The 14,231-nt window shown below is 47.6% G+C and overlaps 2 protein-coding genes across 2 annotated transcripts in view; both read right to left on the bottom strand.

The window, feature by feature from the left end:
• The window catches only part of LOC132584651 (vomeronasal type-2 receptor 26-like), a 29,763-nt gene extending 23,299 nt beyond the window's left edge, over positions 1-6,464 (bottom strand). The window contains exon 1 of the mRNA XM_060256552.1: positions 6,177-6,464. Within this exon, the coding sequence (XP_060112535.1) occupies positions 6,177-6,464 (288 nt within the window). The remainder of the gene's footprint in view (positions 1-6,176) is intronic.
• A 6,420-nt stretch (positions 6,465-12,884) lies between these two features.
• On the bottom strand, positions 12,885-13,784 carry LOC132584650 (vomeronasal type-2 receptor 26-like). Its single transcript, XM_060256551.1, has one exon. It carries the CDS (start codon positions 13,782-13,784, stop codon positions 12,885-12,887), a length of 900 nt encoding a protein of 299 aa, XP_060112534.1.
• Positions 13,785-14,231: the final 447 nt, after the last annotated feature.

The raw sequence follows: 14,231 nt of genomic DNA, 5'->3' as shown, positions 1-14,231 counted from the left end.
TTCCTCGTCATCCACCAACACCGGTGGTGGCGGCGGTGGGCAAGGAGGCCGAGCTGGGTCAGGGGGTGCAGCTGGAACAAGGAGGGAGCGATGGAACACAGGGTGAATGCGGAGGTGGGGTGGCAACTGGAGCCTGAAGGCGACGGGGTTTATTTGGTCCGTGACGGGGTAGGGTCCAATGAACCGCGCATCCAGCTTGTGAGACCGACCAGGCCGGCGCAGGTAGCGAGTTGAGAGCCACACCTGATCCCCTGGCTGGATTGGGGGGCCTTCCTGCCTCTTCCGGTCCGCAGCCAGTTTATAGGCTTCCTTGGCCCGCTGTAGCTGCTCCCGGAGCAAGTCTTGGCTGGCGCGGAGTTCTTGCAGGTAGGCCTCGATGGCGGGGAAATTCGTGGGTGGCAGGATCGCCGGGAAGAACCGAGGGTGGTACCCGTAGGTTGCAGCAAACGGGGTCATTTGGGTGGACGAGTGGACCGCGTTGTTGTATGCAAACTCCGCTAGAGGCAACAGACTGGTCCAGTCGACCTGCTGGTAGCAGGTGTAACAGCGGAGATATTGCTCTAGCGTGGCATTGGTGCGCTCTGTCTGACCATCAGTCTGTGGGTGGTAGGCTGAGGACAGGTGCACTCGAGTACCCAGGCTGGAATGGAGGGCTTGCCAGAACCGAGAGGAGAACTGGGGGCCCCGGTCTGAGATCAGGTGGGCTGGGAGTCCGTGCAGACGAAAGATGTGTTGCAGGTAGAGCTGGGCTGTCTCCTGAGCTGTGGGAAGTTTCGGACACGGAATGAAGTGGGCCATCTTGGTAAATAGGCTGACGACCACCAAGATGCAAGTCTGACCTTTGGATCGTGGGAGTTCTGTAATGAAGTCCATCGAGATGGTGTCCCAGGGTCCTGAGGGTGCGGGCAAGGGCTGTAACAACCCCGAGGGTTTGGCCTGGACGTCTTTGGCCCGCCGACAGACATCACAGGAGCTGACATAGCGGGCAACATCGGAGCGCACTCGTGGCCACCAGAATTCTCGCGTCAGCAAGTGGGTGGTCTTATGCTGTCCAAAGTGCCCGGCGGGTAACGAGTCATGAGTCAGGCGTAGCACTTCTGCCCGCAAGGGCCCGGGCGGCACATAGAGGCGTTCGCGGTGTAGCAAGAGACCGCCTCGAGTCGTGAACTCGCCTGCTGAGTCGTCTTGGAGTGCCTGGAGGTGTTGCTGGACCCAGGGATCGTTGGCCTGGCTAGCACGAATGTCCTCCACGAGTGTGGGTGAAGTGGAGGTGGCTGCAAATACTGAGGGCGGCAGGATGGGAGCAGTGGGCGCGGCCTCAGTTGAAGCAGGGGCGTATTCCGGTTTCCGGGACAGCGCGTCTGCTTTCCGGTTCTGGGTATGGGGGATGTAGGAGATCCGTAAGTCAAAGCGAGAGAAGAATAGGGACCACCGGATCTGGCGCTGGTTGAGACGGCGGGTGGTCTGGAGGTGCTCTAGGTTCCGGTGGTCAGTGAGCACTTGAACAGGGTGGCGAGCCCCTTCGAGGTAGTGCCTCCAAACCTCAAAAGCCGCCTTGATCGCGAGCAACTCCCTCTCCCAGATGGTATAGTTCCTTTCCGCAGCCGTGAGCTGGCGCGAGTAATAGGCGCAGGGCTGGAGTGGCTGAGACGGCTCCTCGCGCTGGGACAGCACTGCTCCCAGGGCCACGTTGGAGGCATCAGCTTCCACCGTAAAGGGAAGCTGGGGGTCAGGGTATCTCAGGAGTGGCCCGGTGGCAAAACGGGTCTTCAGGGTGGAGAAGGCGTTATCGGCCTCTGGGGACCAGCAGAAGGGTTCTTTGGGGCGGAGTAGTTGAGTCAGGGGTGTTGTCAGGGAGGCATAGGCCGGGATGAATTGCCGATAGTAGTTGGCAAAACCAAGGAATCGCTGCAGGTCTTTGCGATTCTGAGGAGCCTGCCAGGTCAGGACCGCTTCTACTTTTTTCGGGTCCATGAGGATCCCTTGCGGGGACACAATGTGACCGAGGAACTCGACAGAGCGCAGGTCGAAGTCGCACTTCTCCAGCTTGGCGTAGAGGCCATGGGTTCGTAGGCGCTGCAGGACCTGGCGGACGTGCTCGGCGTGCTGGGCAGGATTGCGGGAGTAAATTAGGATGTCATCTAGATATATGATTGCGAAGCGGTCGAGCAGGTCCCGGAATATGTCGTTCATGAACCTCTGGAAGACAGCGGGGGCGTTGGTCAATCCGAAGGGCATCACCAGGTGCTCGTACTGCCCGTACCGGGTCCCAAATGCGGTCTTCCATTCGTCTCCAGGTCGTATGCGCACCAAATTGTACGCTCCACGGAGGTCCAGCTTGGTATAGATTTGGGCCCCCTTTAAGCGATCCAAGAGTTCAGGGATCAGTGGTAGAGGGTACCGGTCGCGGATGGTGATCTTGTTCAGGGCCCGGTAATCATTGCACAGCCGGAGCTCCCCACTTTTCTTCTTCACGAAGAGGACTGGAGCAGACAGGGGAGAGGTTGAGGGTCGGATGAAGCCGCGTTTCAGGTTCTTATCTAGGAAGTCTCGCAGAGCGGCCAACTCAGGCTCCGACATTGGGTACAGACGCCCCACCGGGAGTGGTGCCCCAGGTACCAAGTCAATGGCACAGTCATAGGGCCGGTGAGGGGGAAGCTGATCCGCTCCCGTCTCTTCGAAGACATCGGTGAAATCCGCATACTTCTGAGGGAGCTGAGGACCACCACTCGGGATGCCAGCTGCCAGAGTGGTGGGAGGAGTCAGATGGGGGCATGGGTCTTGGAAACGTAGTTCCTGCTGGGCCCAGTCCACGATGGGGTTGTGCAGCTTCAGCCAGGAAAGGCCCAGAATCAGTGGGAAGCGAGGCATGCGGGCGACATTAAACTGCAGCTGTTCTTGGTGCTGCTGGACGTGGAAGGTGATGGGACAGGTCTCCTGGGTGACAGGCCCAGAACGGAGGAGGCGCCCGTCAATAGCCTCCACCAGCGACGGAGTCTCTTTTGTCTGCACCGGGATCTGGTGCTGTTTTACAAAGGCGGCATCTATAAAACAGTGGGCTGCTCCCGAGTCCAGCATGGCATACACGAACAGCCAGCGTTCGTCAGGCAGACGGAGTTTGACTGGTAGCAGGAACGGGCCCGGGGTATCAGCCCGCTGTTCGGAGGACCCAGCTAGTCGCCCCAGGCTGGGGGGTCCACTTACGCCTGGGGCTGCCCTTTTGGCGGTGGTGGCGGTGAAGGCCCGGGTATCTGATGCTTAGCAGGGCAGCCAGAGGCATAGTGGCCTGCCGTGCCGCAGTAGAGGCACAGATTCTGTGTGCGGCGTCTGGCCTTTTCCTCTGGGGTCAGGCAGGGTCGAGCAGCTCCAAGCCGCATAGGCTCGTCCTCGGCGCTGGTACGAGCTGAGGATGGGCGAGGAGCCAAGTGGCACGGCGCAGGGAGCTGGCGCCCTCTGGTCTTGGCTTGGCGGCGACTTTCCAGGCGGCCATCGATGCGGAGGCAGAGGGTGATAAGTTGTTGAAGCGTGGGTGGTGGCTCCACCCTGGCCAGTTCATCCAGGACCTCCTCTGCCAACCCCTCAGTAAACTGGTCCATCTGGGCAGCCTCATTCCACGCCAAGTCTTGGGCCAGGAGCTTGAATTCGGTGGCATACTGAGCCACCGAGGATTTGCCTTGTTTCAGTGCCCTGATTTTCCGGTTGGCTGTGGCTGCTTGGACTGGGCTAGAGAAAGCAGCAGACAGGTGGGCCTCAAACCCTTGGTAATTAGTTAGTAGGGGAGAGGATGCGACCAGCAAGGGTGTGGCCCATTTGGCTGCCTGCCCCTTTAACAGACTGACGATGAAACACACCTTTGTCTTGTCATTGAGGAAGTCCCGTGCTCTCAGTTCAAAGTACAGCCGACACTGTGCTAGGAAGGCAGGAAATTCTTCCACGGCACCCCCAAATCTGTCAGGTGGGGAAACTGGGCACTTGGCTGGAGCACTGGCCGCAGGTTGTTGCTGCAAGTGCACTACTGCCTGTGTTAGCTGCTGTACCTGGGCTTGGAGCGCAGCCAGTAGTTCTGTGGTTTCACTTGCTTCAGCATCCATCCTGTGGAGTGGGTGTTTGTCGGGTGGAAGCAATCTGTCACGGCTGGGGCTGGGTCAGGCAAAGTCCAGAGGCAGTCCGAGGTCTGTAGCCAGTAAGCAGGAGGGTCTGAGGCGCCAAATCCAAATCAGTGTACAAGTATCGCAGGTCCGAGGTCCAGAAGCCGAGGTCAGGGAGTCCAGAAGTCAAAAGCCAAAGTCAGGGAGTCAGGAACCAAAGTCAAGCCGGAGTGGATGCTAGGATGTCAGGGAGATGACTAGTTGCTTCCACAAAGCCTCCTCCCAAAGCCCACAGCTATATAGCCCTCTGCTGGCTGTTGCCCGTTTGGGCTAATTGCTGGCTCAGGGAGGCAGCCAGGATCCTGTCATAACTCAAGCATCCTTGCTCTTAGGAGGGCCAGAATCCTCTCAGAACTCAGGGCTCAGGGAGCGTCTTGCTTGTGAGCGTGCCGCCCTCCTCCGATCCCTGAGGTCCTGCCGGAGGCGGTCACGCACACGAGCCACCCGAGAGGGCGAGGCAGGGGGGCTGGGATCTTCTCCAGCAGGAGGCAGGGGCACTGGTGCAGGTGGCAGGGGCACAGTTTCCTCGTCAGACTCAACTTCCTCTGCAGGGTCCCCAGCACCCATGACAGCTTCACAGATGAAGCTTTTTTCAATATTGCAGACTCCTCAGACAGCCTTTGAAAAACTACTAGATATGACTGATTGTGACTTTCGGGATCTGACTTCACAAATCTACAAAATATTGCTTACTAATACCAAACCAAAGATACTCCACTATCAACAATCTTGGAACAGTGACTGTGTTACAGAACTTACAGAACTTACAGAAGAGCACTGTGTTACAGAACTTACAGGTTACTGGTTAGAAATTTGAAAATCTGTTTTGGCCAATTCATCATCTCGTCATATCAAGCTGCAGAACTTCAAGGTTTTAACCCGATGGTACCTAAGCCTCAAAAGACTTGCTTCAATTTCCTCATTATATTCCAACTTATGTTGGAAAGGCTGTGAGAATATTGGTACATTTGCACATTGCTGGCGGCAATGCCCACTAATAGAACCTTTCTGGAGACAGATTCTTGAACACATTAAGCACATTACTGTTTACAACATCCCACCCTCTCCTGAAGTCTTTTTTTTTTTTTTTTTTACAATATTGGCAAGCTTTGAATATTCCAAAGCTTTCTCGCAAATTGATTGAAAGTCTTCTTACAGCTGCTAAAACGGCTATAGTATCTCTATGGAAATACAACACTTTACCATCACTTGAACTCTGGTTTTCAAAATTCTGGGACATTTTAATAATGGAGAAAATCACAGCACAACTTTCCTTGTCTGACATTTACCCCAAGGTCACATCTTTTGAAGAAAAATGGCTTCCGTTTCTGGAATATACTGAATCTAAAACCATTTTACTTATTAACGCAAACTACCTTCAATTTCTCTCAGTAAATTTCTTTCTAACTTATGCTATCCCTTCTTTCTCTTTGTATTTAAATATTCCCTTTTTTTGGCTTGGGATGGAACAAGGCAGTATTCTTAGTTTAGGAGTCAAAATTCCAGCCCAATTTAGTTAATATATCCTTAGAAGATATTTATTTATTTATCTATAGATTGATTGATTGATTGATTGATTGATTGATTGGCAAATTGGATATTATCTTAAATGCGAAATAAGATGTTCTGCAATGTTATATATACCACAGTACTTTATGCATAGTAAAATGTTGTTATATATGGGGGGGGGGGGGAAGCAAGGTTAGGACAAACATAACTCCTAATCTCTATTAAAAGGCAACAAATCCAATATTTCTGTAACTGTTATAATTAACTATCAAAAATAAAATTATGCAATCATATTTAACTAGCATATGAACCTGTTATGAGGTCACCTCTGCATACAACATTCACAATCAGAAAGAAATCCCTAGGTATTAGCAAAATCTTGCTAAACCAGTATTTCATTTGTTTTTGTTTTGTGTGAAGTAGCTCAATCAAACTGTTCCTCCTATTCCTCAGTATCATTCCCTGAATTCAAAGGGTTTAATTTGGGAAATCACTCCACATTCCATGCATAGATCATACCTGTGGAATTTTGTAGAGTCCTAAGATATCTGCCATATGGAAGGAGATATCAGCATCAAGTCCTCCAAGGACAGCTATTACATTTTTCTGGGTGCCACATTTGTAATTAGGAAGAAACCTCCGCGACTTGAAAAGCAGGTCCAGAGTGGTACGGGAAGTCATTTTCAGATCAAAGTAGCTGTCATAGATGTGGAATCCAAGGGTGACATTTGGCAATATCTGGGGATTCTCATTGATCTCATTTACAGCAAATGCCAGTGCTAGCTTGTGTTGGTAGTACTTAATCATCACACTTAAAAGAGAGTGAAACAATCATTAACAGTAGAATTATACTAACAAATCATTTTACAAAGGCAATGTCTGATTTCAGTACAAGGATAGTCTTCCATTTATTTTTGAAATTGCTGAACTACTAAGGTAATTTTGTTTGAACCGAGATAACCATCAAGATGTTTTTGTCACCATATCTTAGTTTGCAAAATTCCAGTGGTCTCCTTGTGGATTTTAGTATACTGGAAATCAGGGCTTTTTTTAAGAAAAAACCCAGCAGGAACTTATTTGCATATTACACTACACCCCCTGACACCAAGCCAGCCAGAACGGCATTCCTGCTCAAAAAAGCCCTGCTGGAAATGAACACATCAAAGGAAAAATGTTTGCTCTGCCTTTCTTGATAGTTATTTCTTTCTGCCCAAAACTTCATTTCTGAATACTAAGAACAGTATGACAGAATGAAGGTCTTGCTAGTTCTTCATCATTAAGCCATGATCAGGGACTCCTGTTGGGCCACATCATTTTATTATGTTATACTGACAGCTATGGAGACAGGTATTTATCCTGTTCAACCTGATGGGGTATCTGTGTCATATGTCACATGTCTACCGTTAGGATCTGTGGAAAAAGAATTCTTACTGTATATCATTAAACAGGTCCTGAGATGGATGTTGATCAAAAAGCGGTGTGTGAAGAGTGTAAATCATCTGAGATGCAATGCCACCAATGAGAAGGTGCCCTGCCTGATACCACTCATGTGGAACTGGAATAGCTTCTTCCTTCGAGAATTTTCTGTTACCTATTTTGCATGGGATAAGTAGTAGCAGAAGAAGGAATGCTATTAGCCTCAACATCCTGGTATGGGAAGTTGCTGGATTTGTCAATGCAACAGTTTGAAGCCTGGTTTATCAAAGTAGACTATGAAATGCCATATCGACGGAACACTGCCATGCCTTCTCCCACCTCTCAGTGACACAGGAGTTTATATAATTCAGACTGGTGAAAGGCATTTTCCGATATATTATGCAAAGACACTGCAGCTTTGGTTGAGTGAAGAGATTACATTGATTAATGTGGGTTGGGAAATAATTGCAGGGGGGATAATTACCTCAACAGGATACTTGCAGAGGAGGATATTTACCTCAACAATGTCAGGATTTTTCTCGGCCTCACTTGTATTTCACTAGTTTTTCCAAACTTAATTACTGCTGTTCCTTTTTGGGGAAATACTCCTCTGGCTTAAAGTTTTTGATGATGGAACTGGCCTCAGGAGATCCTGAGATCCAACTCTTTTAGCTGTAGTGACCTACTCAAATAGGGATATTGGCTGTTTATCTCATTACATATACTAAACCCATCTTCCACTATATTTTAATGTATTTTAATGTAAGAGTATTCAGGATCTGCTGTCAAATGAATGTGCTGCTAGACATATGACATGGCTATCTAATACAGAATATGTGAACTGGATCTGGCCTCTGAAGGAATAGCATGAGTTTCCCTAGATCTGACTCTGAGGTCCATGCACCATGTAGATCACAAAAGCCACGATACAGAGCAAGCTAAAAAGGAACTGACCTTAGGAGGTCCAAAGATCAACGTGAGACTGTGTGTGTATGTGCGTGCGTGATTAAGCAGTTCAGTTCAATAGCAACCACAGAAAAATTGTAAAAATCAAGATGGACCTAAATAGGTAAAACATAAGATATTTAAAAAAATAAATGTGAAAATAAACTATAGGACGTTACTATGAATAATGAGATATGACAAATAATACAGTAGTGGTCAAACATCTCCTAGCTTAATAAATATAGTACATATAATAAAAAATTTAAAGATTATATGGCTCCAGAAAAATATTAACTAGAATACACTGCTTAAAATTACAATCTGTTACCTCGACATTGACTTGTAAGAAACATAAAATGCAACTTGATTGCATGGGAACAAAATTTGGCAACTTTATGCATGGTCTCTGTATTTATATCAGTTTCAGTAGCATTTCTGATGGTATACAGGGGTTAGCAGGGCCGGCTCACCCACTAAGCAAACTAGGCAGTTGCCTAGGGTGCTGGAAAGGGGTGTGCCAAATTGGACTCTCCCCTTCCAGTGCCCAACACAACCACCTAAATTTGCTCTCTCCAGAGCTTTTTTTTGCAGCAGGAGCTTTTCTGCATATTAGGCCATGCCCCCTGATGTAGCCAATCCTCTAAGAGCTTACAGGGGTTTTAGTACAGGGCCTCCTGTTAGCTCCAGGAAGATTGGCTACATAAGGGGGGGCGTGGGCTAATATGCAGAGGAGCTCCTGCTAGAAAAAGAGCCGTGACTCTCTCTCTACTTTCCCCCACCGCCGCTGCCAGCCTTCTCCCTTCCCATCTGCTGACCTCTAACCCCCCAAGAGAAGCTTGCCATCCCCCACTCCCTCCCTGGGAGAAGCTCGCTGTGATGAGGCTGAGCCCTACCAGCTTCGAGGAGGAAATGTCTTCACTTTCCCTTACTTCCAGTTCCAGAAAGGAGGGGGAAGAAGCATCCTTCAACATTCTCTTCAAAAAATGCAGCCCTGCTGGCTGCCACGGAGCCGGCCTCATTGCGATGAACCTCTGGGGGACACAGAAGGGAAGGGAGGTGGATGGTGATAGAGGGCAGTGGGTGGGTGTTGGCCAGGGAGCCTGTCTGGGGCAAGAGCAAGATGGTGATGAAAAGTGTTGTCAATACAGAGAGGACTTATGACAATCTCTCATGGGCATTTCAAAGCAAGACATGAAGAGGTGGCATCCAATTCCCTTCCTCTGTGTTGCAAATCTGGATTTCCTTGGTAGACTCCCATAGAAGTTCTAACTGTGAGAGCCCTTGCTTCATTGCTGAGCCAGGAAAATATAGACCTAGTCTAGGCCACTGAAGTTAAGGCAACAAATAAGATGGGAAACGTGGTAACCCCAAAGCAAAAGATAATGTATTTTAACTCTGGAATGACTTCTGTAGCCACGGGAGGGGGGGTGCTGTGGGTTACTGCCCCCTGACTTCCATGCAAAGCCCCTTCCCCAACTTCCAGGGGTCTTCTGAAGAGCAGCCTTCTCTTTTCTTCTTTCTTTCTTTCTTTTTTTCTTTTTGCCATGGCTGAGCTGCCAAAGTGTCATCAGCGGTAGCTGGAGCCTGGAGAGCTGAGCAGGGCACCGTGCACTGCAGCAGCAAAAGCAGCAGGTGGAGAGGAAGGAGGTGGAGGAGCAGGAAGTGGAGGAAGCTGTGAGGAATGGGCTGGGGGGGATGGATGGAGCTGCTGGCTGCAAAGTGCTCTGTTGGGGGAGAGGAAGAAGAAGAAGAAGATATGGGATTTATATCCCGCCCTCCACTCTGAAGACTCTCAGAGCGGCTCACATTCTCCTTTACCTTCCTCCCCCACAACAGACACCCTGTGAGGTGGGTGGGGCTGGAGAGGGCTCTCACAGCAGCTGCCCTTTCAAGGACAACCCTTGCAAGAGCTATGGCTGACCCAAGGCCATGCTAGCAGCTGCAAGTGGAGGAGTGGGGAATCAAACCCGGTTCTCCCAGATAAGAGTCCGCACACTTAACCACTACACCAAACTGGCACTCCAGGAAGATGGAAGGAAACCCCCTGCTGGCACACAAGGTGTAGTCCCTTCTTGGCTCCAAAGTTTTAGGGTTGGCTGCCTCAACTTGGCCACTTTCAGAGCCAACTTTTGCTCCTATCCCAAAAAGCTTCTGAGAAGCAGCAACCACCACAATGGATAGGAAAGGGTGCTGCCTGACTTTTCAAAAGTCCCCAGACTTTTAAAATCCTGGCTACAGCCCTGTCTGCTCCCCTGTGATCCTCAAGGAAGTCACATATCTGATTTGTACATCTGTACTGCTCTAATGAAAAGAACAACTCCGGAGAAAAACGTCCCATTGCATCCTGTACTGCTATTATGACTCCTTCAAGCTCAGGAGATGCCTGTACCTGGGAACTTTGGGGGTGGAACCAGGAGCAAGGTGGAACCAAGGAATAAGGACAATTGAACTTCAAGAGGTTTTCTGGCCATTTCTTTTAAAGGGACCGTGCTCCTTTTAGATTCCTTCCCTTCATTGGAAATAATGGAGAATAGGGGCACCTTCTTTGGGGACTCATAGAAATGGACCCCCTGGTCCAATCTTTTTGAATCTTGGAATTTTTTGTGGAGATGCACCAGATGCCATGCTCTACCTAAAAAAATTGGTGCCTCTACCTAAAAAAAGCCCCCCTCTAGAGCCCCACACATCAGTTCTCCATTATACTCAATGGGTACCAGTCATCATAGGATATAATAGGGTGCCCAGCAAACATTCAACTGCCCCCTCACTTTCTGATGAGCCTTAAGTGGGGGGGAGCGCCTTCAAACCAGGGGATCCTGGTTTGGCAACCCAACTTCTAGCAGCTCAGTAATGGTCCCAGAGTCCTCAGGCAAGAGCCCAAGGAACCAAGGCCACTGGTCTAGGAGGGACAGACAAGACAAGCGAGGGCCTAACATGACAGGAATCAGCCAAAGTTCTAGAGGCAATCCTGTCAGAACCTGCACGTGAGTCCTTGCCACTGGTCTCTGAAATAGCCATTGTGGGAGACTGGGCCTGCATCAGCTGGTGGGCCCTGGCTCTGCCAGAAAGGGTCATTCCACTCCACTGCCTCAGGGTATTACTGCTGCCACTGTCCCTGTCTTGGGCTCTAGTTAGGTGGGACAGCCTCCCAACTTAGCCTCCCTCCCATGTCAGTAGGATCCCACTTTGGAGCTTTCCAGATATTTTTAGAACTCCCCTGGAGAGATAGCAACTAGCCATTTTGCCACTTTTCTCCACTCTACAGATTCCCTGCCCCACTCTTATCATTTCGAAGCAATTGGGGGAAACTATGTTGTACAGAGGGACTCAATCCTTTAACAATAATAATAAAAACATATTTAAAGCTTATAACTATTTGTATGGAAAATATAAGTGAGTGGAAGACATAAATCAAAGCAGACAAAAATGCTCCAGCTGTCTCCCAGTTTAAACTCATGCCCTAACTAGATGGGCTGGTACCTTACTTAGTTATTCTGGATGAAATGGTTGCACATATTCTCCAACATGGCCACCACCTTTGGAATAGGAGTATAGCTCTGCCTCTTGCAAGCTCCAACTGATGACTGAACAGAACTGTTTCAATCCCCAAACAGTAGTATAAACTGCAGTTCCTGTCCAGGAACTGGCCCACTCATCTAGAGTGTTCTGGGATAGACTTATGATGGACTTTCTGTCCTCTCTAGGTCCCTCTCTAGTCTGGGATAGACTTATGATGGACTTTCTGTCCTCTCTAGGTTACTCAGAGGAGGGGAGGGGAGAATGAGGAGGAAACCTGGCCAAGCTCTGCCTCAAATTCAACAGTTTTTCCTCATCCAGTTTACAGGTAAACACAAACAAAATGGTGTTTCTCCATATCTACCATGCTTCAACTGCATCGGTCTCAAACCTGGGACCCCCTGGTATCCATCCCCACTCTTTAGGAACAGCAGCAGCATAACGTCTGGGACAAAGAAGCCCAAAGTAAGTGAAACAGATGACTGCTATCCAAGAGCCATGCAGTAAAAGCAATACCAAGACTTCCATAGATGGTGGATGAATGGATTGTGGAAAATTTTAGAACATATGCAAAAAAATGTGCAATTTTTTAGGACACTAAATTTAACCGAGTTCAACTTTTGATATTACATGGATACGGAATACTGCATGGTCACACTATTTTGTATAAATACTTTATTGCAATTATTGTTTACAAAAACATTATAACATTTTACTTGAATTGTTGACACTTCTTCATAAAATAATACAGAAATATGTTTTAATGGAAATTATTGTTATTTATTGTAATTTCTTTTGGCAGTGTGGTTGATTTCTATTGTTCATTTGCAGGGTGACTGGGACAATTCATTCCTGACATTTCCCAGTACATGTCAAATGGCACCAGACTCATTTACAACTAACCTAACTTTCCCTTCTGTTTACAGCTAATCTAACTAACTTTCCCTTCTCTTCTGAGGAACTGTGCATGTAAACAAGACCTCATATCTTGAATAAAATTTTGTTGGCCTTAAAGTTGCCACTGGACTCTAATTTTGTTCTATCCCTTCCATTACTTACTGGCATCTATTCATGAACAACATTGAGAATTCAACCAAATAAATTCAATAAACAGAAAATCACAGGCTGCTGGGTAAAATGTAGTTTTACATCTGGAATGATGGAACTAAACAAAAGAAAAACGAACAAAAGAATAATATATCATCCAATAATCACATGTTTTGTTCTCCAGCTGCCATTTATCTGGATTGGTAACATATCAGTTGAGGTTGACTGCTTGATGATCCTTTATGTATATTCATAATCCAGCAAAAAGGGGAAGAATAAAACATAGCTACAATCCTATATTCATTAATTCTTCCTCCTAATTAGTTGCTCTCTGTTGTTCAGCTCAGACCTAAATACAATCACATAACACTTCGGAGAAAAGATACAAAGCAATAGCCCACCACCAGATGCCAAGATAGAGAAGATTTCCACAGCTACCATGTACTTCCCTTTAGTGCTCAGATAGGTTGGAACAAAGGACATCCAAACACTACAAAAGACCAGCATACTGAAGGTGATAAATCTGGTTTCATTAAAACTGTCTGGCAACTTCCTTGCAAAGAAAGCCACAGTCAAGCTGATGAGGGACAGAAGTCCCATGTAGCCCAGAACAATGTAAAACATGGTGGTAGACCCTTCATTACATTCTGCTATGATTTCCTCAATCAAAAAATCCATGTCAAAATCTGGAAAAGGGGGAGTGGTTGTTAGCCACAGCATACAAATGGTTGCTTGAATAAGGGAGCAAAAAAGGGCAATTGAGTTGGTTAGTTTTTTCCCCACCCATTTCCTCAAACTGGACCCAGGTTTGGTGACCATAAAAGCTACCACCACAGTGATAGTTTTGGCCAACACACAAGAAATGGCCAAAGAAAAGATGATACCAAAAGCAGCTTGACGAATAAAGCAGGTTGCATTGCTTGGTTCTCCAAGAAATAGCAAGGGAGAGAGGAAGCAGAGCAGGAGGGAGACTAGGAGAACATAAGTGATGTCTCGGTTGTTGGCTTTGACAATGGCTGTATCTCTGTGCTTAACGAAAATTGTTAAAATTAAAAGTGTGATAAGGGAAAAAGATGCTGCTAATAGGGTTAAAATGATCCCTAAAGGTTCTTCAAATGACAAGAAGGTTATAACTTTATGGATGCATCCATCTTGACCTTTGCTTGGATAATGGTCTTTTTGGCATTTTACACAGTCAGCCATGTCTGTAAAAATAAAGGATTTGTCTCAAAGTTAATTAAAATATAATTTAGGTGTCTTGTGTCTCATCCTAGGACTTATTTATGTAAATGTATAAAATATTCATCTCAGTGTGGAGGTGGTCTGCTGAAAAAATTTTTATATCAAGTTCATTAAGTTTAACAGCCTGTAAGCAATCCACCTTTAAGACAAATTAAGAATTAGAAATCACAGTAAAACAAAAATTTGACACATCTTGTTTTGTATTGAACATAAGTGATCAGGCCGCATGGCGATTGCTACTGAAGGCGAACCTTGGGTCCCCGGATGGAGCTCGCCTGACGCCCCACACCTCAAGATCTGTGGCGGGAAGTTTGACTGACCAGGATTGGCCTGGTCGGATGAGGGGGCTGTTCTGGGTAATGTATATAAGCGGGGCCCAACCTGCGTGTTCCCTTTCTTGTGATGTAC

The sequence above is a fragment of the Heteronotia binoei genome, chromosome 15, assembly GCF_032191835.1.
Source record: "Heteronotia binoei isolate CCM8104 ecotype False Entrance Well chromosome 15, APGP_CSIRO_Hbin_v1, whole genome shotgun sequence".
Classification (NCBI taxonomy): Eukaryota; Metazoa; Chordata; class Lepidosauria; order Squamata; family Gekkonidae; genus Heteronotia; species Heteronotia binoei.
The sequence above is the reverse complement of the archived record's forward strand: the minus strand, read 5'-3'. Positions and strand labels throughout refer to the sequence as shown.